Source organism: Oryctolagus cuniculus, chromosome 5 (genome assembly GCF_964237555.1).
Source record: "Oryctolagus cuniculus chromosome 5, mOryCun1.1, whole genome shotgun sequence".
Taxonomy (NCBI): Eukaryota; Metazoa; Chordata; class Mammalia; order Lagomorpha; family Leporidae; genus Oryctolagus; species Oryctolagus cuniculus.
The window spans coordinates 59,369,082-59,396,835 of record NC_091436.1 but is presented as its reverse complement, the minus strand read 5'-3'; the positions used below and the strand labels follow the sequence as shown (position 1 = coordinate 59,396,835).

Sequence of the window (27,754 nt, the reverse complement as noted above, 5' to 3'; positions counted from 1 at the left end):
GAGCAATCTTACCAGACTCCAAAGTAGGCAAAGAGCCTGGAAGCATCTGGCTATTTGTTAGAGCACCAGCTTTCCTTACTATGGACCTCATCGTGACTCAGACTGAGACTTTTGGTTCTTACTGTTTCTAAGACATTACACATTTGCTACCACAATAAACCTTTATGTCAAGAATGGTCTTCTCACTCTGGAAAAAAAAAAAAGACCTAAATGAAAGATCTCTGTGAGTGAGATCCCAGCGGAAAGAACGGGCCATCAAAGAAGGAGGTACCTTTCTCTGAAGGGAGGAGGGAACTTCCACTTTGACTATGACCTTGTCTAAATAAGGTTGGAGTTGGCGAGCTCAAAAGGCTTCCATAGCCTTGGCAACTTATGACAAGAGCCTCGGGTGATTACTGATGCCATAAACAAGAGTGTCAATTGTTAAATCAACAACAGGAGTCACTGTGTACTTACTCCCCATGTAGAATCTCTGTCCTTAATGTGTTGTACTTTGTGAATTAATGCTATAACTAGTACTCAAACAGTACTTTTTTTTCCTTTTTTTAAAACTTTTATTTAATGAATATAAATTTCCAAAGTACAGCTTATGGATTACAATGGCTTCCCCCCCATAACGTCCCTCCCACCCGCAACCCTCCCCTTTCCCACTCCCTCTCCCCTTCCATTCACATCAAGATTCATTTTCGTTTCTCTTTATATACAGAAGATCTGTTTAGCATACATTAAGTAAAGATTTCAACAGTCAAACAGTACTTTACACTTTGTGTTTCTATGTGGGTGCAAACTGTTGAAATCTTTACTTAATATATACTAAATTGATCTTCTGTATATAAAGAGAATTGAAAATGAATCTTGATGTGAATGGGATGGGAGAGGGAGTGGGAGATGGGATGGTTGCGGGTGGGAGGGAAGTTATGGGGGGAAAAGGCCATTGTAATCCAAAAGCTGTACTTTGGAAATTTTGTATTTATTAAATAAAAGTTTAAAAAAGAATGAGAATGGTCTTCTTCCCTGGATATTCACAATAATCGTTAGCAGAAGCTGATAGTGAAAATTATCAGAGAACAAATTAGTGCCTTTTAGGTGTCTTCATGCTAGTGATCCTTTTACAATCTACAGAAATCTTCAGATTCCTTCTGATAATTTAAAAATGGATGAATAAAATACATAGGAAAAGAAAATACATTTAGAAAAGAGACCAATATATTTTAAAATCAAATTGGTAATATAATATATGTATTTCTTTATTAATGCATTCAATAACAAGATCCAGAGGTGGATCTAATGACTGCCATAATTTTGAGTTATTGCTGAATTTAAACAGTGCTGTAAGATGTCAGCAACACTTAAAATATTTCATGCAAACCTGTAACTTCCTCTGTTTACTATATACATTACAATGAACACAACTTCTTTGCAATTTTTCCCATCAAGAACAGAGTTATCTCCCCTACTCCCTGAATCTAGGCTGGTCTTGACCAATAGAATGGATGCAAAGCTGTTGAGTTCCAAGTCTACACCTCCAGAGACCTTGCCCTCTCCATTCTTGCCCTCCTGAAAGGCCACCACCATGTGAACAAGTCTGTGCTAGCCTCCTTAAAAGGAAGACGCTGCATGGAGGGAGAGGCCTAGCCTTCCCAGCTAGCCTCAGTAGGCTCAGCCCATGTGCATGGAGCAGAGGTGGGCTGTTCAGGTTGAATTCAGCCAGAATTGGTAACTCATGAAATCATGAGTGAATAAGTGGCTATTGTTTTAAATAAGTGTGTTTAGAGTAGATTTTTAAGTAGTAACTGATAAATGATACAGTGGCCAGGTCATACATTCAAGCATCTCACTGTGGTTTCATTAGAAGAAATATTAAATTTCTATTGAGTTAAAAGTTTTTTTTTTTTAATTTATTTGACAGAGTTAGACAGTGAGAGAGAGAGAGACAGAGAGAAAGGTCTTCCTTCCGTTGGTTCACTCCCCAAATGGCCACTACGGTTAGAGCTACGCCAATCTGAAGCCAGGAGCCAGGTGCTTCCTCCTGGTCTCCCATGTGGGTGCAGGGGCCCAAGCACTTGGGCCATCCTCCACTGCCCTCCTGGGCCACAGCAGAGAGCTGGACTGGAAGAGGAGCAACCGGGACAGAACCCGGCACTCATATGGGATGCCGGCGCCGCAGGTGGAGGATTAACCAAGTGAGCCACGGCGTTAAAAGTTATTAAAAGCCAATCATGCCCCTCAGAACAGGAATATTCTAGCATTTCTGCCTTCTCAATGAAATTTTACTTATTGAAGTCTGGGAATTGGCTCCCCTTAGTCTTTCCCTGTTTTACACATTGTCATCCACTACTAAGTCCCTGCCTCCTCCCCATGGGAGAAAAAGTTCTACAGATTCCTTCTGGGATCCCAGCTGCTTCTCAGGGATTCAGAGTTGGTCATGGATCTAATATTTTTGGCCACAGAGTTGAGTTGTCCTGGATGACTCCACAGAGCCATGCGTACATTCCAAGCAGCCTTGAATGTTGAGAATGGATTGCTTTGTCCTGCAGCTTTGTGTCCCCTCTGGAACCCACAAAGAAAGCAGACACGTGCTGGGTTGGAAGTGAGTTGAGACACTTACGTTCGTGGGCCTCATCCACTTCCTCATTCACAAGGTCCTGCTGGGTGAAGAATGGCTGGCGGCGTCTGATCTCATCCAGCATCTTCTGGGCCAACACCAACTTCTCAGAGATTTCCTCAGGGCCAAGTTCCTGCTCTTCTCCATAATACAGCATCTTGCTGTTGATCTCTGGAAGGAAGAGCGCAGTGAAGTAAGACAGTGGGGGAAATGATCTCACTAAACACAAAAGAGTGAGGGCTGGAGGGCACAGGTTAGGGCTGATCCTGAAATGGAAAGAGAGGCCCCTTCAAAGACAGCTTACTGGTGGTGTCTGCATCACATGCAGACATCAGCATCAAGGTCATTACATACTCCAAGGAAAAAAACCAAGGGAGCTCTACTTCAAAGTGAGAGTAGATAGTCCAAATGAGACTTTCACATTGTTTTTAAAGACTCCATCTAGGCCGGTGCCATGGCTCAATAGGCTAGTCCTCCGCCTTGCGGCGCCAGCACACCGGGTTCTAGTCCCAGTTGGGGCGCCGGCTTCTGTCCCGGTTGCCCCTCTTCCAGGCCAGCTCTCTGCTATGGCCTGGGAGTACAGTGGAGGATTGCCCAAGTCCTTGGGCCCTGCACCCGCATGGGAGACTGGGAGAAGCACCTGGCTCTTGGCTTCAGATCAGTGTGATGCGCTGGCCGCAGCGCGCCAGCCGTGGTGGCCATTGGGGGGTGAACCAATGGCAAAAGGAAGACCTTTCTCTTTCTCTCTGTCTCTCTGTCTCTCTCTCTCTCCCTGTCCACTCTGCCTGTCAAAAAACAAACAAACAAACAAACAAACAAAAAAAACCAAAAAAAAAAACAAAAAAAAGCTCCATCTAAAAGAGGTGTTTGTTATGGTCTGATGTGAGTTATTACTCATTTGTATTTGGCTTTGGCCATTGCTATTTGCCTTCTGCAGTATGCTAGTCAAGAGTGGGCTATTTTCACCTCACTTCCATAAGTAGGATGGAGAATTTTAGAACTGGAGGGAGTGTGAAGGCTCAGAGGGGTTAGATGGCTTGTCTAACACTAGCAGAGCTGGCCCAGTTCTTTTTTTTTTTTTTTTAATTAATTTATTTGAAAGTCAGAGTTACACAGAGAGAGGAGAGAGAGAGAGAAAGAGAGAGAGAGAGAGAGAAAGAGAGAGAGGTCTTCCATCTTATGGTTCACTACCCAGATGGCCACAATGGCCGGAGCTGTGCTGATCCGAAGCCAGGAGCCAGGAGCTTCTCCCAGGTCTCCCACATGGGTGCAAGGGCCCAAGGACTTGGGCCATCTTGTACTGCTTTCCCAGGCCACAGCAGAGAGCTGGATCGGAAGTGGAGCAGCTGGGTCTCGAACCAGTGCCCATATGGGATGCTGGCACTTCAGACCAGGGCATTAACCTGCTGTGCCACAGCGCCAGCCCCTGGCCCAGTTTTGACTCACTCATTCCTTCTCCATATGATCTGCAGAAAGGTATGTAATTGCCACCCTGTCTTATAGCAGCTCCAAGAGGAGGTGTTTTATCTTCTTGGCATAAATGAAATTGTATGCCTGTGGTTTACCGTGATCTATGTGGTTGACCAGACAAGATGGGTAAACAAACACTGGTGTGACATAAATCACACCAAGATAAAGGGTTGTATTTTATGTGGATAATAGCTTGAAAGTCACCAGGAGCTATTTGAGAGGTAGTTGGGAATGAGGAATGACATGGTATTGGTGTTGTGTCGCATTCCTGGATTCTCAAGGAAGGAAAAGAAATGAACTGAGAAGTCTTAAATGACATAATATTACTGGGAAGGTTATAGGGAAATCAAGGTATTCTTTAAAAACTGTGAACAAATTAAACAATCTGTCTTCACGTCAAGTCTAAAACACTAACCTCTGAAATTAAATTTGATATTTTCCCCTTAGCTCCAGCACTTACAATGCTGAATTATTTGGCATTTAGGGGTAAATATTATGTTTATAATTTTGACCTGTTTTTATTCATGTCTGGAATAGATTACAAAAAAGGAAATTTATCATATAGACAATAATACTTTTCCATGGGCTTTTGGAGACTACTGATAAATTATTTTAAAAAGGTAAAAACTGGTGGAAGTTATTATTCCCTATTTACACTTTTTTTTATCTTTTTCTATGCCTAAAATGTCAACTAAAAGGGTTCATATTCTTCCCAAATGAAACACCTTGGAGACAAAATTTGGGTTAGCACAGCAAAGGTGAAGAGTTAGTTTCCTTTGAATGACTTGCCAGGTTTTTAGTTTTATTTGGCGACTAAAGGGGCATGTATTTCTTAATTGGATGAAGTCATCCGATTGTCTAGGATCAATCTTACTTTTTGAATACATAAATAAAAACTCTAAAATGGTAAAGGAAAAGAATACTTTGTAGGTAAATGCAAAAACAGGTGAAAATAAGCATAGGAGTAGGGAACGTTTGAAATCCTTGTCATTTGTGTTTACTGTGTATTATAGGCAACACAAGAAATGAGGCAAATGACTAATTTTGGTCCTATGGATCCCCTTTCTTGGAATATTCTCAATACCTCAAGAAAGGGGAATCCCTTACTGTGGGTCTCTTTACTATCATTGCACCCTGAGGCAGACTTGGTATTGTCATCCAGTCCTTAATATACAGTATAATAAGGACTATGGAAACACACAAATACTGGGTCTTAGCAGACTCTAAGTGAAAGAAATTCTCTTTATTCTAGAGCAAATGAAATCTCTTGTTTTCTGTTGGTAAATGGAAGGCTGGCTTTCAGTACACTATTTAGATAGTGTTCAATTTGCAGCCTGTACTTATCAGAAGTTACTCTCATCCAGAATCTGCCTCCCTTTTCTTCTAGGATGAGGAGCTGAGCAAGTTGTCACCCTGATGCCTGGGAGACAGCATCAAGGAGAAATTTAGGATGTGTTTGATCAGTTTATTGCCATTCTATATTGCCCTATAGGAAAAATGTGTGACTTCTATTGAGTTCTTGCATTTTAGGGACACCATAGCATGACATTTCCTCTGCCCGATAGGTGTTCTGGCATTATACTTCTGTGAAATGTGTGAAAAGAGAAAATTTTGGAAATCTAGTCTTTTTGTTCTAAGTGATTTTTACACTTGATCTTAGCCAAAAAGCCGAGAAGCGATATTTGTTCTAAGTGATTTTTTTAAAAGACAGTTTTCATTTTTGATTTGAAAGAGAAAGGAGAGAGAGGGAGAGGGAGAGGGAGAGGGAGAGGGAGAGGGAGAGGGAGAGGGAGAGGGAGAGGGAGAGGGAGAGGGAGAGGGAGAGGGAGAGGGAGAGGGAGAGGGAGAGGGAGAGGAAGAGGGAGAGGGAATCATTTGCTGGACTCCCCGAGTGCCTGAAACAGCTGGGGCTGGGCAGGCCAAATCCAGAGCATGGAACTCAATCTGGGCCTCCCATGTGAGTAGCAGGGACCCAAGTCCTCGAGCCATCACCTGCTGCCTCCTATGGTACACATTAACAGGAAGTTGGACCAGAAACAGAGGCGGGACTCAAACTCAGGCACTCCGATACGGGATATAAGCATCACGAGCTGCATCTTAAATGCTGCACCAAATGCCGCCCTGATACATTTATTCTTTAAGAGCAACAGTTAGTAAGGAGGAATGAGAGCTCAGAAATCTCGGAGGAACTTGAGATGAAGACTTTTCATAAGGGTAAACTTCTAACACTCTAACAGGTTCCTGGCACGTGGCAAGCGCTAACAGTAGTCATTGTTTTTATTGTTGCTAGGAACACGCACGTTTCCTTGGCATCAGGCTGCAGCAGAAGAGGGCATGTTTACCTTGGATTTTGTCCCTCATGTCGTGGGCTTGTTTTACAAGCTTAGTCGCGTGGTCGACGGTCTCCATGCTTTCCTTCTCAACCAGATGCCCCTTCCGTGAGGCTTGACTTCCCTACAGATAATCCAAATGCGTGCTAGATTAAATTTATGAGAAAGGCATGTTGTGTTTGTGCACGTGGGGATGGGAGGGCATAATATATTGCATAAACGTAAATTTTCCAGGCACATGAAAGATCTATAACTTATCAAACTGTTGCAGGAATTATGCATGAAGGCTGATGTGATAGCCAGTTTGAGAATCTCAGAATGCTATAAAGTCCAATGCCTTCCCATGTCATCAATCATAATTCAATCCAAACCAAACCAGCTTTCATATGTAATTTATCCTTTGACTTTTTATTCTATCTCAAGATGCAGACTAGAGAATTACCCACGTCTGCTGATCAGTTTGATCTTGTGCTGAACGAAGAGTTTAAGGCTTCAAAGAGAAAACTGTTGAGAAAGTAGGCAGACCTTGAAACAAACCATGTAGTCAGTGGCTCCCAGGTGGCCCAAGCAATGCTGAAACTGAATGACCAGGTAAATTTAAAGGATTATGCTCCCTGGGCCCAGTGGTGTTCTGGGGGCTTCATTGCACATTCCTTCAACACTAATGACACTTGTGTACAAATAAGTGCTCCAAAGGACTTGGCATAGGGGATTGGAGCTCTTCTCTTGGAAGCTGAAAGCACAGTGTTGAAGACTAGAACACTGCCTTGTATCTTCAGCATGAGGAATTCATACTTCTTTTGGGATTAGGAAGACTGATTCATGGGTTATATTTAAGAGGAGAAGGAGTTCTTCAGTCCAGCATTTAGCAAATGCCCAGTTGCCTTGTCTGGTGCTGTTTTGACTCAGCTCTTTAACAAAGTGCAGCAATGCCTCAATGAACTGCAGGGTAAATATGACACACAGAGTGCTGGTGGACCCGTGGTACAGAGTGCACTAGGATAGGCAAGAGATAGCTGCAAACTTCTCTCCTTCCATACAGTGATCTGTGCCAGGGATTGCACTATGATTTTACCTGGGACAGGTTCACACTTTTCAGATGTAACCTAAGCATGTGGTGCTGCAAGATGGCGAAGGAAAGGAATGTAGAAATGGTATCACAGCAAGCTCTGCCCAGAGGTTCCTTAACGGGCAAGTCAGGAATTCCCTCTGACCAAAGCCAAGCCTTTGGGGTGCTGGAGGTCCCTGTGCAGGGGTAATGTGGCCATCACCCCCTTCATGAACAGACACTGCCTTCTGAGTCACTGTGCTCTTTCCCGTCGTCCTCTTGGCTTGTTCTAATGCTTTCCAGAGAAACAAAAATTATGATGATTTGAATATTAGATTGTGCAGAAAATAAATGAAATCTTATTCTTGATGTCATCCCTCACTGCTTTAAAAAAATGCGATCACAAATAGAAAACATTTGAAAATTCTAACAAGTTGATTTTTGATACAGTATAAATGAAGTTAGATTCGCAAAGCACAAGAAATCGTATTTTTTTTTGCCAGAGCTTCATTCTTTGAGGGGAAAAGCCTCCTGTTATTTCTGTATCAGTAAACTTATCTTTTGCTATGGAAACCCTGACTGTAGTGATAAAAGACAGCTGGAAGCAGTCATACCTGTAGGAGATCGTACCTTCTTTATAACAAACGCCAGGGGGCGCTGCAAGATATACATATAGAATGATAAAGCCCCAACTAGCGGTAAAAAAGGGGAGATTTGTATTAAATATGTATATTAAGTATGTAAGTTGCAACATTACTGAATATAATGCATGTTGCAATGAGATCTTGTTTGAAATTTTATTTTCTCTGTAATTTTGCTATGAAAGGAAAAGAGCGGCAGGATCACATGGTTAAATAGGCGTACCTGCTTAAAGAAAAGCTGAAATAAAAAAGATTACTCACAACTATAAACTGGCTGGTGGTTTATATTACACATGGATTGACCATTTACTCACTGCTCATGGTGAATTATACTTGTACGTATTTGATTTTAAAAGTGGCAAGAGTTTTTGATAATATAGGGCATAAAGGGTAGTCTATCTAGATCACTAATTAGAAAAAAATAAACCAGATTCAGTTAGGATGATGGGCAATATCTAGGGCATTTAAACCAGGACAAAAGGGAGAAACTGCAGATTACTCAAGGATGCAAGTAGGAATGGAGTGGTCCTGGACATAGCAATAGTAGGAACACCAGCGTGCTACCTCAGAATCTGTACAGCGATAGTCATTTCTGTGGCCTACCTACCTCTTAAATGTTAATGACTTCCAAATACCTTTCTGGCCCTGAGCTGTAGACTCAAATCTCTCCCTGTTTTCTGGAGTTTCCATGGGTAGCTCCCTCTAAAGATATCCAGAGTAGACCATCCTGCATTTTCAGGCCTGGTCATCCATTTCCCCAAGACATTGCTTCCTTCCTTGCTACTCTTCCAACTGGTCACCAGGAATTTTTTTTATTCCATTTGCTATGCTGGCCTCTTTTTTTTTTTTTTTCTCTTCTCTCCTGCCACAGTCTCAGTTCATCCCTGTCTACTGCACATCCTTTTCTAATTAAGTCAAGAGAGCAAACAATGACTCCTTAGTCTGAACTCTTGCTCAGTCTCCTAGCCCAGGTCCCTAACCGCATCAGTCTTCCCTGCTAGTCTATCATTCACAGGCAGAGGAATGTGTCTGGGGCACAACTCTGAGAGCTCAGTGCTCTACACAGCACCTTCAGTGAGTTCCAAGCCCATGGGATGAAATTTGTGTGTTCTCCATCATGATGGGCAGGATTCCTCATGACCCGGCCTCCAATAACTTCAGCATTATCTCCTGTTCTTTGCCTTACGATTACTCTTCTGCATGGCCAAGGCCAAAGTTCTTCTAGTCCCAGAACACATAATTTTGTTTTACATCTCCCTGCCTTTGTAGTACTTTCCCCTTGCTTGTACATACTTAATAAATTCCCAGTCATTCTCAATTCCCAAGTCCATATTGTCCTCTCTGAGAAGCCTTCCCTAAGGTACCCCCTGCTAAAAGAGTTCACCAGTTCTTCCTTAGAGTTACCTTAGCCTGTGCCATGCTTCTGTTACTACATTCTATGCCACATGTTTTTTTTTTTTAACGTATGTTTCCCCACTAGATTGCGAGTACCTTGAGAGAAGAGCCTTATATTCATTTCAGTATTCCTAACATTTAGCACAAAAACTGTTGTATATGAGGTGTTCAGTAATGCTTCTGGAATAGAAATCTATACTGATTTTCCTCCTGCCTTTTTAGCAGGACCAGTAATGAAGTTCATATGCTTTTGACACATGGAGGGGACCTACTTTCTAAGGACCTCTTTATATGCAGGAAACTTGCCATGGCTGATGGAGTATGGAGGAGAGCAGAGATGGAGAAGGAGAGGTGGAGTGGATGTTGCAGTGCCTGCTGAGCCATGGTTGGAGACTGAGTTCTGAGAATCAGAGCTCTGCAGTGGATGGTCAGGAACCAGATGGTGAGACAGCACTGAAATTGGAAGTGGGCCCCCATCTCTACTTCTGCTTACAGCCCAGCTCCACTATGACCTTGAACATGGTGGCTCCAGGAACAAGTAGAGTGAAATCCTGGCCTGGTGCTTGTTAACTGCATGACCGACATGGTCAGCAGTGGCATCTGGGAGGCCCTTCTGGGCACCGGCTGTTTGTGAACACAGATGCATGGGAATCCTCTGGGGGGTTTCTGGAAATAGGGAACCAGAAAGGGCTGTGGAACTTTCTAAAAGGGGGCTGCATAGGAAAGTTGGCTCAAAATCAGAGACTTTAGGTCAATGTAGTTTGTGAAACTTGGGTCACATGAGATCCATGTGATGCTAGTTTGCAAACAGAGATATTATTTGTTGAATTCAAGAAGTGACATGACTCTGATTTTTATCACTATGGGAGCAAATAATGAAATCCTTTATTCCACTTGAAGTCGCAAATATTAACTACTCTATTGATTTCTAAGGTAAAGCTTTCCTTAAATTCTTTTAAGAATCAGTCACAGACTTCTCTGGTCTAAGGGCTTGAAGGATATTTGAGAAGTCATTAAAACCAGTGTGGGCATTTATTTTGAAATGTTTCCTTAGGTTCTTGCACCATCAGAGCTGTTGTTATGGCCAGCAGAATGTTCTTTTCAATAAGAACTGATGGAAACAGCTGGGAGAAAATTGCTAGCGCCTTTAATACCCAGTTCCCGCTTTGGTGGTCTGTTCTCATCACCCAGGAGTTTCTTCTACTGGATGTCATTTGCAAGCTTGCATTGTTTCCTCCCCCAAAAAGCTTGCATTTAACTTGGGTTAGAAGTGGGAAAACTGTACAAGCAAAGGATGAGTAAGCTGTCTGAGCTGCGGGCAGAGCTAATCTTGGTGAAAACATTCCCTCCAGAATGGAGACACTGGTGACAAGTTCCCACCAAGACACCAAAATGAAGTAACAATGAGTTTGCATGAAGATTTCTTTCTTTGGACTTTGCTTTGAAACTTAGATGTTCCGGCTCCATGAAAATGTACCACTGCAAGGGAATTAGGGACACAATTTTCATATGCATTTTAAAGGATGTGAACCTTCCAAGGATACCATGAGAGTAATTTACATTTTTAGAAGCATACTCTCTTAAAAGTTTAGGGGAGGTCAAGTCAAAGAACTAATATCAGAGTTATTTTAGCCTTAATTTTTTGTAGGAAACGAGAAAGGTTTTGAATAGAAGTTTGTCAATTAATGTCAAACAATGATGCAGCAATTCCAGAGTACTCTGGTCAGCACTGGGGAGCAAACTCAGGGGAAAAAAGTGGTAAACATTGCAATATGTTAAATATGAATTTTTAATAGTATGGAGGATAGATAGATACTTTTCCATTAGGCTTTTGGGGAGTATAGTAAATGGTCTCTCACATTGAATCTGCGCATATTTTGATGTTTTGCTCATTTGTGAGGGTTTTTACAAGTTGTATTTCCCTCAGTGATTTTTATCAGGCTATTTAAATTTTCTATTTATTTAACTGCTTTATCAGCTGTTTGAAATTTCATCCTGTCAAATCTATTGTCTCTTTTTAAATGTAATTCTTCATATTGTATTCAAGTATATTGTTATTTCCTTTTGAGATATAATAATTATTTAGTTTTATTTTCTTGTGGATTTGAGATTTGTTCTCAACTCTTTGTCTAGAATTTATTTTAGTTTATGGCATAAAGTGACCACCAAAAGTGTTTTGGCAAACAGTTAAATTTTGTATTCTATGTAATAGAGTATACTTCTACGTGCTCTATAGCTCTTAGTCATAAAATGCTAAGGTAAACAGCTGAATGACAATCCTAATGGAAACTTACATCAACTATATTAACCAGAAGTAAATAAATAGAAAATTTCCCATAAACATAGTTTTTTTTTTTTTTTTTTTTTTTTTTTTTTTTTTTTTTTTTTTTTTTTTTAGCAAACCAATCAAAATGGGAAGTGAGTGGAGACCGAGTATGTTAACTTTCTCCACGGGTCTGTTTTTGTTTTATTTTAAGGCACATGGGTCACTGAATTTTTTCTGAGCTGTGTTAAGCCTCAGTCATTTGTGACTAGCCAAGCCCACACCAGCTAAATCCTTCTCTTTGAAGGCTGTCCCAGAAACTGAATACATACCTTTTCAGCTAATTCCTCTATGTCAGACATAAGGCTCTTCATTGTGTTCTCTGCATTGTTGATTTGTATCTTTCTTAGGACATACTGGTTTTCTCTCTCTGACAATCTTGCCTGTGGAAAAATGTGTTTTGAAAATAATTAGTCGGCATGTACAACAGGTTTTAAAAATACCCATATACTCAGTGTAAGAGGACTGAGCGCAGGGTGGGCCTCTGTTGTCAAGCTGCTTCAGGCTGGCACGAGGGGCAGGGTCCCAACTCTACTCACTGGGTCAGAGACTCTGGCCTGGGGCTGGGCTGGCAGTGAGGAAGGGGCATCTTTTTCTAATTTGTGCAAAGATCCAATGTAGGCTAGTGACTGAGCTTTACCATTCCAATTTGGTCTGGCCTTGAACAGACGGATCAACTCACCAGGATCAATGCAGATGGAGTTCAGAAATGCATTTTCCTCTTTTTGGTGTAAAGGGAGCAATTTGCTTTACTTTACTCCACTTGCCCCTCCTCCATTTTTTTTTTTTTTTTTTTACATTTTTGAGGCGTTTGATCTAAATGTAGCAATTCTTGAATCAATTTGGGGTAAACCCTTCAACCTTGGCACTGACTTCCTGTCAGCTATCTGATACCCACTTTGAAATTGTGCTTTTGAGGAAAGACGATTTGAAGGGTATCAAGAGACCTGAGTGCCCACCTCCGAGACTCAGTACCTTCCTATGTCTAAACAGGTAAGCCTGGATAAGAATGATTCCTAAGTTCGGATTAGACATTTGCTAAAATTCCAGCCAGCTCACAATTTTATGATTTTAAGTTTTGAGTTGCACATTGTGCATTTGGTCAATTGCTGTGCGATAAGAACTGACCATGCCAGGTACTATTCTAAGTGTTTGACATATATCAACTCATTGAATTCTCCCAGCAACCCATGATTATCTTCCTTTCCAGATGAAGAACCTGAAGAGTAAAGAGGTTAAATAACGAATCGAGGTTACACAGCGAGTGTCAGAGCTGAGAACTCAGCACAGGCAATCTGGTTTCAAAGCGTATGCTCTTAATCACTACACTAAGCCAACTGACCAGTAAAATAATGTGCTGGTATTAAACCATTGTCCTTTAGCTAATTAAGATTGCTTAAAAAATAACCTTTGGTTTTGACAGAAGTCCAAGTCCATGATTTAAGGAGAATAAAAGGCTTAAAACTTAGAGCTAAAAGGACCTTTGTAGTCTAGTTTTTTTTTTTTTTACCATTAGCTGTTTTGAATTTATTAATCAGTGGACCCATAAGGAGAAGAGGACATGAGTGTATGTTTGTGTATTTGAGTGTGTGTGTGTGTGTGTGTGTGAGAGAGAGAGAGAGAGAGAAGTGTGTTTGAGAAGAAAAGATCAAGTAAGAGTGGGGAAGGGGGAAGGATGGAGGGAGTGAGGGAAAGGTGGGAAGAGAGAGAGATACTTTTAGAGAAACTCCCCAAAACCTTGCAAATTGAGGCTAAAGTAATAAAAGCTTTGTGGTACCATTTCTAGTCATGAATGAACAACTCATGTGCAGCTTCACCAAGGAAGTAACTGTAAAAACAGTAATTTCACACGTAGGTACTAGTCTTATTCATTCTCTAGGTAACCTCGGTTACAGGTGGGGCTCAGAGGGTCCAGAGGGAGTTGTTAGTAGGAGCACAGTGGAGGTGCAGCATCCCGCGTACTTTGAGGAGGTAGATGGTGGAGTTCATTTCATTCACGTGCCTATGAGCAGCAGCCCCGGAAGACACGCTCAGCAGCCCGGATTTGCTTTCCTCCATGGAGAGTGCTGCCAGCCGCAGGTCATCTGTCAGGTCCCAGATGCACTTATCACAGCCTGGAGGTGAAAGGGGCAGAGTCGAAGGCAATGTGGAAACATGTCACTTGAAGTAGATCCCCAGTGCGAATTTCCTTGTGCATCACCATGTCTATTTTTGTGTCCTGGGCCACAGAATGAGTCCTAACACTCAGAGGGGCACAGAACCTGATGAGGCAAACTACATCGGGTACTCTCCCCGCTTAAAACCCAAGGAAAATGAAACACCTACGGCGGGGCAAGTAGGCTGAAGCAAACACTGCTGCGGGAAAGAGGAAGCGCAGAAGCCCTGCCCACCTTTCCTTAGTGAAGGGAATGCCTGCGTATTGGACTCTTTCCTGGTGCTCCAGAGGAGCTGGGATTTGCTGGGCACCCCTCTTCTCCTATTTGCTCTTCTCTGTGTTCTGGTGCTGGCACCTGGCTTGGCCCTGCCCCTGGGAGGGCTCTACTTCTCCCCACCACCCTGCTTTCTGTTTGGATGAGCACTTCTGCAGTGGTGCCCCCAAGTTCATGCTGAACCATGGCAGGGCAGAGGCAGAGGCAGAGGCAGGTTCCAGCTTCTCACTGCTCCTTGCCTTTCACACTTGGCTTCCTCTAACCCCTGGCATCAGCCGCTGGGGTCTAGCACAGCCTTGTTAGGCACTCAAGGGAATGGTGTGGCATGCTTTGAGACCTGTCTTGGCCACCCCTCAGACTGTGCTCCCTACTAGAAAGCTGATAACCAAAGACTAAAGTGTTAATCCTTGTTAATATGTTAATTTGTTATTTGAAGTTTGATATGGTCTTGCTTACAAACTCTCTCAAGGGAAAAAGTTCCCGGCTGGCACATCAGGCTGGTGGGGGAGAGGTGTAGGTTAGGCTGGCATCCTGATGTCCTTGCAGCGACATTGCCTGGGGAACACCTATTCCATTTCTGTGTAAACTTCACCTCAATTGTGCCTCCCATCTTGCACCACTGATGAATCTCTTCTACTCAGAGGAACTAGGAAATCAAGATACTTTTGTCTTGGTCTTTAAACCAAAACTTTGGTTTCCAGTATCATTTCTCTTGATTAACAGAGGTGACAGTGAAATCCAGGGGAAAAAGACAGCAGCTCTGTTTTCTAAGGATTGAGTATTTTTGTATTGGGTATTGAAGTACCCACTTCAGAGTTGGAGTGACTTAGGCAGAGCCATGTAAGTCTCTTGGTATCTCTGCACCCCCAAATGTTGTAAAGCATTGTCTGCATATTATTTTATCTGAGGTTCTCAAGAGACAATCTAGGAAAGGGAACTAAAATGAGGCTCTGTCACTGGGAGTTGTGTTTCTCACATTGCCTTTAGGAAAGATGCTAACCATAAAGCCTTGATAGAATCAGTTTTCTAAACCAGAGCTATGTAAGTGGAAGCTGCCTCTGTGCCAGCTGGAATCAAATGCACCATCAAGTAGCTTGGTGCTTGGATCATTTGGTTGTGGTGCACACAGGGTTAAATCCAGCGGTGGAGGTGAAGCAGTCTGTAGGGAGAGTGATACTGCATAGCTTTTTGTAATCCCACACCTGCAGCACATTAGAGAAAGTGGGGTTAGTCAATCATATACTGTTATTTTTACTGATGGTTGGGCAGTCCATGCCTGTAGGGAGTTCAGAACCTTCTTCCAAGCATTCTCCGGTTACGCTGTCACAGGGGCCTCCCCCGCAATTGCACACTGTGGGAAACAAAAACAAAAGACCAGGGATTTGTTCCTTAGTGCTTCAAAGATGGCAAAATGTCCACGGTTTCTAGAAATACTGGTTAGCAGGCTACAGTTCTTCCATGAGGATTAGTTCTCAAGAGGGTGTGGAATCCATGACATAGAGATTTTGTCCCTCGCCCCACTCAGTCCAGGCCAATATGATTTTCGAAGGTGACTCTGGAGAGAACTTGAAGCTGAAATTTCCAAGATCCCTCTCCTAGTTCACTGGGATTCCGATCTGACTCTCTGACTGCTTTAGTCCAAATAGGTCCTGGTAAATGTCACAAGGTACTCAATGGCCACAGAGCCCGGTGCTCAGCTTGAAATGGAAAGTTCCCTTCTCACTGCGGAGGGAGTCTCTAGTTGAATCCAGCTCCAGGGTGGGTCACTGCCAGGTGTGAGCGGGGAGTAGTCCCGAGAGCAGCGAGTGAGGCGGCCCAAGAGCCATCCTTGGCTCCCGCACGCTCGACCCTTGGCAAGACAGACTCCAGGCTTCCAAAGGATAGCTAACATTGGGATGGCCAGGGAGAATGCCATGGAAAGAATTAGGAATATATTTACATGAATTTCAAAGACCTGAGAGCCCATTACTCATGTACTGATGATTTATACTAATGCCTTTTAGAGAAAACAAAAACCCCATCTTATCAGACTGTTCATGTTCCATTTAGTTTAGTGTGCAAATGAATTTTTAATACTTGAACACAAATTCCTTAAGTTATCTACAGTAGCAACAAACTGGAATAGAAGCATTAATGTTCTCTCCATCTCTCAACATTCTTTACAGAATAATCAAGAAAAAATTAACTTTAATAAGGATGTCCGTTTAATACATTTCAGCTGTTTAATGTTTCACAAAATGCAGATTTATTGAACCATTCAGAAAGATTCTACTTTATTAGTTTCTATTCTAAGGGTGATCTCTATCTTCATAGTTTAAATGTAAGCTTGGTAAATACTTAGATCGATCTTTTTGTCTTTGATATTGCCTAAACTCTGATGATCTCTCTCTCTCTGTGTCTCCCTCTTTCTCTGTCTCTCTCTCTCTCTCTCTCTTTCTCTCTCCCATGTCACTCTGATTGGGCACGTGTTCCTTCCTTCCTTCCCACTGTCACCCTTGGTGTTATGGCTCTGTGCACATTGCACATTCACTTTGTGACTTCTGCAGATCATCTGTGTTCCCTTCTCAATTTTAAACTCTCTGCTTATCAAACCTTCTCAAGGGGAATCTCTTTCAGCGAGAGGATTTCCTGTAGAAGTTAGGCCACAAGACTGCAATATCTCTTTTCTTCCTTTGCTCCCTTCAAAGTCACATAAAAATAAGAAATAATCTTTGCTGGCCCTTGACTTCAAAGGAAAGCAACGTAACTTCACTTATAAAGAGCTTCCCTCTATGTGGCAAATGGATTGGCGAAATCATGGATAAAATGTGTACATTTCAGTCTAACTGAAGTTTAACCAGGGAGGTTTCTTATACTACCCCTAAAATATTTACTTTGATACCATCAGGAAATGGGGCAAGGAGTGATTAAATTGTACCTTTGGCTTACTAATCCATTTCACTGAAGTCAGTTTTACCAAATGTAACTGGAAGTTGTGAATTACAAAAATGATTTGAACCATGAAATATTTCATTCAGTCTTCTGGTCACTAATTGATAACTCTGGAAGTTTAATTTGTTTCTTTGATTAATATTGGATAGAGGGTGGCATTGTGCTGCAGTGGGTTAAGCTGCCTCATTTCAGATTGCAGGCTTGAGTCTTGGCTGCTCTGCTTTCAACCCAGCTTCCTGCTAATGTACCTAGGAAGGTATTGGAAGATGGCCACTGCCACCCATATGAGAGACCAGGATGGAGTTCCTGGCTCCTGGCTTCAGACTAGCCCAGACCTGGTTGTTACAGCCATTTGGGGGGAGTGAACCAGGAGATGGAAGTGCTCTCTCGCTTTCTCTGTCTCATCCTCTTTCTTTGTTTCTGCCTTCCAAATCAATGAATGAGTGAATAAATGAATGAATGAATGAAAGTTCATGGAAAATGCAATTAGAAGTTTTTAAATAGCTTGGAAAAATTTAAGATGATAAGACAAAAATTCATTTGTGTGTATCCTAGCTCATTCTACCCATGAGTTACATTATAATAGGGAGCCTTGATAAAACTTTCTGTCCCTGGTGAGTTTGGGATGCACATTTTTGAGAATGTACCTTGTCCTGGAAAAGTGATGACAAGGGGGCACTTGCAATACTTCCCAAAGGTAAATTCTTTATCTAAACACAGAGTTGACAGAGGGCCCTGCTGGCCAGGATTTATAGTACTGTACCTGCACAGTTCTTGGCTCTCCTTGCATCCCCATAGTAGCCAGGAGCACAGCGTTCACACTTGAATCCCGTGGTGTTACGCAAGCAATTCCTACACTGGCCAGTGACTTCATCACAGTCTTCAAAGATCAAGTTGGGATCTGAATTTCCACTGCAGTCACATTTCTTACAGGTGCTCCCAACGAGTAAGGGGTTTCCATAGTAACCAGGAGCACATCTGAAGGGAAATACCACATGTTAAACATTTAGCATTCATAGTTTTTCCTTTGTTTTTGTCTTTTTTCCTAGATAGAAGAAAGATGCAGAGGATGGTTGTAGCTTCTCATCCCAGAATTCATCCCTACTCTCTCATCAGGCTTTTTAAAGAACCATCCCTCTCTCTTGTATTACAGGTAGTTCAGTTTAGCCAGGTCCCAAGATGTAGGAGTGTCTGGATTGAACTAGTATATGGGGCATTTTTGGCCATGGCAGAGATTGGTATGCATGGCTTGCATACGATGGGTGGGGCCAGATGTGTTAACTGTACTGCAGTGAGAAGAATCAGCAGAGCACAGCTACAAAGTGTGCTGGCCAAAATGTTAATAACACCTTCATTGAGAAACACTGGTCTAAATCACCAGCTGTCTTGCTTTAATGAATTATCCAAGTTACTAAGCCTAAGCCAGTAAGTGCTGAGCATTATCTTAGCCGGAAGGGATCGGCTTAGGAGTGATTCAGTTAGAGAAGAGCTCAGAATCTCATTCCAGGGTTGAGAAAGGCATTGCTTCCATCTTCTGGTGGATGAGACAGCGAGTAGAACTCTTTGCTCCTGGCAGCCATCCTGTGGCTGAGCAAAGGTAACAAAGCGCAGGTGGCAGAGCTGAGAGTACCACAGATAAAAAGAACTGGGGCCAGATGGCCATCATTTTGGCTGTGTTAGATATGAGTCTAGAGGGGCCAGGTGCCGACCTGCATTAGAGTGGGGGCAGAGCCAGTGCTTCTGGTCATGCTATTTGGCCATAAGGAGGGAGCTCGGCCAAGTTGGAGAGTGGAGAGGGAAATCCATCCAGTCTTTGCTTGCCTTGCCAAGTTGTGCTTTGGGTGGGGTTGCTTTTGCTCGGAGGAGGAGACACCCTTCTCTGCTTTTTGCAAAGGTGCCCTTTGGGCCAGCAGAGGCTCTGCTTTGAGTGGTAGGACCCTGTGCCCCACCGAATGGAGTGACTGCCGCCAGACTCTAGTCATTGGTTGCTAGACTGTGGCCTTGAGGGAAAGAAAGACTTACATTGCCAGATCTTTCTGTTTTTGAAGAAGAAAGTGGAAATTTGGATTTTTATGTGAAATCACAATTTTAAAAGGTTGGCTCAAAGTTTGTAAGTAAGGGCATTATACAGGTCAAACTCCACATGTGGCTGGTTGATTGTGTGTGGCCTCTCCTTTGCTGTGGCCCCTTAACCAGTGTGGAAGATGGGCTAACTGGAGCTGAAGAACCCGGGAGTGGCTGGAAAGAACGTGTGGTCACACCACCTGGGATCTAAGGCCAGGCTGAGGAGTTCATGTTGGCTCAGGAGAGCAAAGGAAAGAGAATCAGTGAAGGTTTTTGAACGCGATGCAAGTGAAGGAAGCCAGTGTTGGCTTCGGATTGCAGGATGGGCTGCAGGCTGGCACGGGGTGTTTGGGGTGGGGTGGAGGGCCTGAGCTGGGGACTTGGCCTTGGGGGTGGAAAGGAAGGGAGGATTTTCCAAGAAAATCAGAGAGCGCTGGCCAGTAATAATAAGACACTGCATTTTTTAAAAGGCTTCCCTTTAAATAAGTAAGAGAACCGTGATTCTGAAAATTTGAAAAATAGGAAAATGAAAAAATTCACACCTGTCACTCCAGGACCCTAACAAAATCGCTGTTCTCCATGTTGTCTGTGTTCTCCCAGCCTTTGCTCCTGTGTCTCAGTTTTCTGGTGTAGTTTTAACAATGGAGCATGTTCAAACTACAATGCAAGCTCTGTGTTTGCATTGTATCTGACAGCTTCACCTATATGAGCTTCTTTAGTTACCACAGACACCTGGGAGGGAGGCCACACAGGCCTGGCATTCTGAAGATGAGACGTGATTTTGGTTTTCATCACAGAATGAGGCCCAGACCTTCTGACCTGATGTTCTTTCCTTCGCTCCACCCTGGACCACACTGAGGCTGCTATAAATGAATGGGTAGATCCAGCCAACAGAGAGATAATTCATGTCCACTCTGTGTAAGGCATAGGAGACAGAAACAGGAAAAGCAGGAAGACAGGAAGGAAAACACACAGGGGGCTGGAAGAGGGAAAAGCCCATGTTCTGAAAAAAACAGGAAATGAATAAAACATAATTCCACACAATGTCATGGGTTCTAGAAATCAAGATCTATGATGAAGACGAAGATGAATTGAAGTTCCATGGAAGCCACAAAGAGACATTTCAGGGAGTTTTGCTAGTCATACTTTCTCACGTCTCTAGCCTTCAGATTTATAGGTCTTCTGGCCCCCAAGCCAACATGCATTTTTACTCTGTGGAACATGTGGCTGGCTGGAATTACTACCGTTTGCTGAAGTTCACCAAACAGAATACTAAACTCAGCCCACTGAAATGGATCTCAGATCTGCCAGCTCAGTTGTGGAGCTGGAGATTTGAAGTGTGAGGGTGATGGGATTGTTTTGGTTCACAGAGGCCAGATGCAAGTTTCTTTCTTTTCTCCATTTAATTCCACAGCATTTGATATCCATAGATTGTTTCCTGGTTTCCCACAAAACACATTTTTCTATTCTGTAATTTGGAATCTCAGTTATTGTAGAAATATACTTAGAGTTGCTTGGAGTGTTGAGAAAGATTCAGAGGCAACTCTGAAGTTGTAGTCCAAACAGAACAAGCATAAAAGCTTTACCTCTTGATAGCCACTATAAGCCCCTGCATTTTTCGATAAGAGGTCTAGTGTGCAGAGAAGCTAAATGACTTATTCTCTGCTGTAGGGCTCAAACCTCTTGTGGCACATGAGGTTTAATGCTTTTTCCACTCCACAAGTCCGGTATTAATGAACTAACTAATTAATAAAAGAATGAGTAAAACAGTTGAATAATCAAATGCTATCTACGTGTCTAACCCTGCCCTTAAAGAGCTAATAACAAAGATACAAAACAACAGTAGTTGGATTTCCAGTCAGCAGTGGGGCCCTCGTTATGCTAACCCTATTTTTTTTTCCACAATCTCCTTTTTTTTTTTTTTTTTTTGACAGGCAGGGTGGACAGTGAGAGAGAGAGAGACAGAGAGAAAGGTCTTCCTTTTGCCGTTGATTCACCCTCCAATGGCCGCCGTGGCCGGCGCACCACGCTGATCCGAAGGCAGGAGCCAGGTGCTTCTCCTGGTCTCCCATGCAGCACTTGGGCCATCCTCCACTGTACTCCCAGGCCACAGCAGAGAGCTGGCCTGGAAGAGGGGCAACCGGGACAGAATCCGGCGCCCCGACCGGGACTAGAACCCGGTGTGCCGGCGCCGCAAGGGGGAGGATTAGCCTATTGAGCTGCTGCGCTGGCTCCACAATCTCCTTTCAAGGTCTCTCAATGACTTGATCCATCTTGGGAAACAGAACTGATAAACTGACAGCACAAGTGACAGCACTGTGCCATCTGAACTCTCATTTCAGTTAGTGATCCTTCTATTCTGGCAAAGTAGAAAATCAAAAGATACGTTGTTTGGAAAAAAGTAAATTTTGATGGAAAACGATTATTTTGGAAATTTGGGGAGCTCTTGCCTCTTCCTCTGCTTCTTCTCCACCTAGGGGTGTGCAGTCATCATTGAATGCCTTTATCAACGGTGCCTAAACTTCTGGCATGGGGAACACAGAGACTTATGGGAGGAATGTCACTCTAAAGCTGCCATTGTCACTTAAAATCATCTTATTTAGTTAAGCAAAGAAGGAAAACATCTGTTATGAAGTAGGTGTCATAAGAATGCTCTCTATTTCTTTATGAAAGACTGGGAAATAGGATAGGAAAATGTAAAAAACCTATTTAAGATCAGAGAGCAGGAATCCAGTGAGGGCATGGTATAGGACAGCAAATCACAAGAAGCACTCAGTGCAAACAACAGAACAGCTTAAGTTAAAAAACTTGATGCCTTCAGGGAGAATTAGACTAAATCTGCATCATATTTAGCCTCACTAAGTGTTAACTTTCTCTTTTTCCTCTTCCTTATCCTTTTTTCCCCTCATTAAGGCCAACATCAAAATAGGTATCATTGGTATCACTATCATCATCTCTAATGGTGCTCTATTTTGCCTTTCTTGTTTGAATTTTAAGGTCGCTTTGAGTTAGCTCTAATTTGCCCCCATTCTTCTCTCTTGCTCCTTAAGCAACAGGATCCATGTGAAAAAGCATCATGAAGTCTTTGCACATTTTTCATTCTACCACAAAACTCAATAGATGAAAGTATACTATTAGAACTGCTGTGGCAGGTAATATGGAACAAAGGCATTGAGACCATATGTTTGTCAACTGAAACCCGGATTTAACACTCAGGGTCCTGAGCTTTGGTTTTGGAAATATCACTCACCAATTGTATGGCTTGAGATCAAGTCTCCTCATGGCTCTGAGATTCAGAGTCCTCATGCTTAAGGTTTGCTACTTAGTTGCAGAGTGAAAGGCACACTGAGATGAGAATGAGAATGGCCAAAATCTGACTATAAGACCTATGCACTGACTCAAGTCTCCTCTGGGCCACAGGTTTCCATTTTGCTGAGATGAGAATGACTATAGAGAAGAAACAGGCAGGGGCCAGGGCAGATTAAGAAGCATGGACCTTAGTGTTATGGGGGACAGAAAGGGAAATAAAAGCCTGGCTCTCATCACTACGTATGTCTTTTATTTTTAATTTCAAAGGGAGAAAAAGAGAGCGCCCATCTACCGATTCATTTCTCAGCTCTCCACAATGGCCCTGGGCCTGGGCCCAGGGATTGAAGTTGGGAGCTAGGAATTCAATCCAGGTTTCCTATGTGGGTGGCCAGAACCCAGTCATTTCTGGTATCACAGCTGCTTCTCAGGGTCCGAACTAGCAGGAAGTTGGAGTCAGGAGCTAGAGCCAGGATTCACACCAAGGCAATAATCAAATCCAAATTTCCAACATTAATTTAGGACAATGAATGGTGTCTTGTTGCCACTGATGGCCACTTGCAGCATGATGTGATAAAGATCTACATGCATGCATATCCTGTTGTGTGCTGATGACTCATTCTTCTCACCAATTCACAATGCCTTGACGTCATGTCATGCGACCTCCAACTGCCTCTAATGTGTCATTGACACGTGTCATCCTTATTATTTTCTCCATAGCACTGAGGCAGATCTTTTCTTGTTATAAAATCCCAAACACATTTTTGTGAACATTCCCTCAAGATTATCATGGAAATTCAACATAGAACTAAGAAAATATTCTCCGAGAACCCATGAGCCTCCCCTCTCCCCCACCGAATATTTCTGAGAACACCAGAGGCTCTTAGGCTACAATGTGATAAATATTTCCTACCAGTGGGTGTGGTATTGAAGGTTGAGGAATCACAAATCAGCTTTTCACAAAACAGGGAGCGCCCTGGCTCATGAGAACCCAATGAGCAGCCAAAAGATGGTTCCCTGGCCTTCCCCCTAGATGTTCTTTGTCAGCGGGTGCTGGAGGGGAGCTTGGGGAAGGTTCAGGAATCCAAAGATCTCAAGAGATCCTTACACACACATTTAAAAACCACCAGTTGATGACATGATGTCTAAGTTCAGGAAGACCTAGAGTCTTTTAGTTTAGACTACTTTTTACTTTTGTTTGAAATAGATAGCCATACAAATCAGTCGCATATTTTGCAAAGCTCTGGGGGAGAGGTCCAAGTTCACAAACACACTGAAAACATGGATTAGGGGAAGCTTAATTCAGACAACTTGAGAACTTGACTGAGACATTCCCAAGAGAAACCCTCCCCTCTCGGCCCCAGGGTCAAATGCAAATCAAAGCAACCCAGGTAACCTCCTGCTAGAGGAACCAGGCCCTCCATGGGAAAGAAATCCTAGTCTCTTGAGTAGACTTTGCTTGTCTTTCTGTTTACATTTCCTTTTTTTCCCCCAGCCTTGCAAAGGATGATTTTCAGTCTCCTCCTCTAGCTTGAAGTTCCCTAAGGACAAAGCCTGTGTCTTAGATAGATCTGCATTCTGACCTGCTCCACCCTGGATTGTGAAAGACCTCAGTACATTCCTGTCAAAGGGGGTAGGGAGTGAGAAAGAGTGGACAGCACGGGGAAGAAGTGGCAGAGAAAGTTGTTCAACGGTCCCTTGCCATACAGAGGAAGTCTTAGAAAGGATGTTTACTTCCAGCCCTTTTGTATATGCTGCCTCCTGTCAAGACTCTTTTTATAGATCAGCCATTGTTTCCTGCACAGCAGAGCCTCATCTCACTGATTAACTTTAATAGACTCTTTACCATAGAAGATCCTTAAGAAGACCACTGAGAAAAGCAGGATTGAGACAAGGAAATGAAATGGAACCCCTATTATGTGAAAGCAAGACCCAGCCTCTTGTCTGTCTCCCTTAGCCCAAGATGTTCTTGTCTGTCTGTTTTCAAAAGGAATTCACTGACTTGAGGGAGTGATCCAGCTAGCCTTACACGCTTCTTATCACTGGACTCAAGGAGTCATTTGCTTCTCCCTAGATAAGAACCTCTGGTCTTTTTGTCCAGAAGGGTTTGTTTAAGGGAGTTCCAGGTTCAGGCAGAAAGCAACTGTCACCTTCATGTAACCCCATGACCAACAGGAGCCCACTTGGCCACCACAAATTCCCCAAAGAGCTCAGCATCACTGGCCAATCAAAGGAAGGTCCCGAGCACACTGACCAACCAGGAACTTGGACGAGCTGATTATGTACTTCTCAGGCCCAATTTCAACCTGTGAGAAGCTTCACCCCTAACTTCTTGAGGAGCCCAGGAATTAAGCAATAGCTGACTGGCTCCTTGGTCTGTGGTTTGCCCATAAACATCTACTTTCTTCCACTACCCTGATGTCAGTGATTGGCTTTCTGTGTATTGGGTGAGTGGACCCAGTTTGGGGGTTCTACAGCAACTCCTCCAACTAGTTTGGGGGGTTGTTGGACAACAGAAAGAATCCAGGCTTTGAAGCCAAACTTCCAATCCTGCTTCCCCCATCTTTAGACAAGTCCCATCACCACCATCACCTGCCAAAAGACAAGACACAACCTTGCCTCACTGTGGTTGTGGGGCTGACATAGGAAGATCCCAGAGATATGAAATGGCACTGTTTAGTTTGAAGCCACACTGTCTAGCTAAATAAACTGAGATTTAGGGAAATGGGCCAGCTTTTCCCAGTGGCAGAACTTGGACAGTGATGACAATGACTTGTGTTGTCATCAGTTAATTTTTATTGAGCACTGATTAAATGCCAGGTGGCAGCCTAAAAGCATTACAGTGTTCTCTCACAAAAGATCTATGAGGTGGGTGTTCTCATTTGCTCCTTTCTGTAGAAATGGAAACTGGCACTTAGATCACTAACTTGTCTAGGAGGATGACAAACTGGTGATTAGCCAGGCCAATGCCAAAGCTTTTTTTTTTTTAAGCACCACTGCTGCTTTCCAAACGAGTGTTCTTTTCTAGATCCTACCATTCCAGGACCACGATAAGGACCAGGGCTAACCCAGTCTTACTGGAGAATGGCAGATCCCATGAGCCTCTGATGTGGGTGGAGGGGTTCATTCTGTCCAATCCCATGTCCAGCCTGGGCATGGTATCCTGTGCCAGGGATGGGGTCACTGTTGCCCACAGAGCCCTCCCCTGGGCCCCTGTGCTATTTTGCAGAACGGCATCCTTAGGGCCCAGGCTTTTTCACCTCTGGGAGGCCACGCATTTGGTCAGCAGGGTTCTACCAAAGGCCACTAACTCCCTCATGGGAGCCACTGAACATCCATTAGCAGTGCCACTCTGCTGTTATCAAGCTGAACTGAGTTTATCCTCAGACTCTCAGGAGAAAAAAGCTCCATCTCTGGCCCATTAACAATCTGCTCAGACCCCCACTGAGCCAGAAAATGAGCACATCACGTGCCTCCTATTCCTGCCTTCCGAAGTAAAGAGAGAGAGAACTGCTTGTCACAAACATCAATCATCAACCCGATGTAATCTGATCATCTCTGTCAGTCCCTCCTAATGGATGAAATTCAGGTGGCTCTCAACTTTCCCTTTCCCTCTTATGAAAAACAACAACAATGGAAAAATTCCATAACCTTTTGGTGAGAATTATGCACATTTAATAGTCATCGTAACCATGCAGAGGTTTTCTCTGTAGCACAGACACTGACTTCTACAAAAAGTGCCCAAACTACTCTGGGAGACGTGGAAGGTGGTTTCTTTGGAAACAGGAGTGCTTGTAATGTAAGGCTTAGGTCCTGGGGCCCAGGTTGAATTTGTGAGCCCTATGCAGGGCCCGCAATTGGTGTGCTGTGACTGAGGAGGCCACCAGCAGCTGTGTGGGTAGGTGCTGACAAGGGCCTCCTCACCCTTCTTCCCTCCCTGTCTTCATGCTTCCTTCTGCTTAAACACAACGATGAGGCCACCATCACAGGCATCTCTGTTAGAAGTAGGAAGATCGGTTTGTGAGTCTCCTTCAGGGAGAGCCATTTTAGAAAACTGAGCAGCTAGCAGGTGGGGTGAATGGGAAACTTCCTGAATTGGCCAAGCCTGTCTTGCGTGAGCAAAGCCCAGAGCAATTTCGAAAAGAGGCCTGTGTAAATACCAAAGAGGGATTCAGAACGTCCTCCCCCTGGTGGACTCTGCTTTTCAGGAGATGGGGGTGAGAATGGGCTAAATAATAAATTAGTGCTTTTTTCAATTTATTGCTCCACCAGTGGTTGAGAGTTTCCTTTTTGTTTACCCAGGAAGCTCCACTCTTTTTTTTTCCAGATCATTAACTGTAGTACTGGTTTTCAACAATGGAGAGAGAGGAGTGTTGCCAAATTTCTAGCAAATTTTCTCAAAATACACATACACATACTCCCATTTTCCTTTCCTGCCTCATTTATCCTGAATGTGAGGATAGCCAGGATCCCGGGGGAGAAAAATGCTACAGCAATGTCTGGGGCATGTTTGGAGAAGGTTCCCCCAAGGAGCTCTGAAATGTGGCCCCCCAGTGCCCTCCTCTTAAACATCTACTTCAGGACCCACTGACTAGGAACAAGGCACGCCTGCGGCACCAGCACACCTGGTTCTAGTCCCAGTCGGGGCGTCGGATTCTGTCCCGGTTGCCCCTCTTCCAGGCCAGCTCTCTGCTATGGCCTGGGAGTGCAGTGGAGGATGGCCCAAGTCCTTGGGCCCTGCACCCCATGGGAGACCAGGAGAAGCACCTGGCTCCTGCCTTCGGATCAGCGCAATGCGCCGACCGCAGTGTGCTAGCTGCAGCAGCCATTGAGGGGTGAACCAATGGAAAAAGAGGAAGCCCTTTCTCTCTGTCTCTCTCTCTCACTGTCCACTCTGCCTGTCAAAAAAAAAAAAAAAAAAAAAAAAAAAAGAAAAAAGAAAAAAAGAATAGGAACAAGGCAGAGCTGATGTGTGTGAGAGACGGAAAGCTTCCTTTGATACACCTGGAAAATAGAGGATTTTATCAGCCTACCTTTCACAGTTAGGTCCAGCGTAGTTTTCGTGACAGATACACCGAACAGCTCCGTTTTTCCTGTAGCAGGATTCTGCAAAACTGCAATTGTAGGTGAATGTTAGAAGCCAGCTGCACACATCGCTGAAGAGACTGGCTTAACTGTTGCTCAGATCATCACTACCTAGATGACCTTTAAG

General features: G+C 43.5%; 1 protein-coding gene across 6 annotated transcripts in view; it reads right to left on the bottom strand.

Moving 5' to 3' along the window:
* The window catches only part of LAMA4 (laminin subunit alpha 4), a 150,444-nt gene that overhangs the window by 67,122 nt on the left and 55,568 nt on the right, over positions 1-27,754 (bottom strand). For 2 of the 6 annotated variants that reach the window (XM_070073690.1, XM_070073689.1), the window contains 7 exons: positions 27,576-27,656; positions 17,936-18,150; positions 15,518-15,592; positions 13,775-13,926; positions 12,085-12,195; positions 6,418-6,529; positions 2,609-2,776 (listed from right to left, as the gene is read on the bottom strand). In XM_070073690.1, the coding sequence (XP_069929791.1) occupies positions 2,609-2,776; positions 6,418-6,529; positions 12,085-12,195; positions 13,775-13,926; positions 15,518-15,592; positions 17,936-18,150; positions 27,576-27,656 (914 nt within the window). Of the gene's footprint in view, positions 1-2,608; positions 2,777-6,417; positions 6,530-12,084; positions 12,196-13,774; positions 13,933-15,484; positions 15,593-17,935; positions 18,151-27,575; positions 27,657-27,754 lie in introns of all 6 variants that reach the window. The other 4 variants (XM_070073692.1, XM_070073687.1, XM_070073688.1 and 1 more) reach the window with 4 other exon arrangements.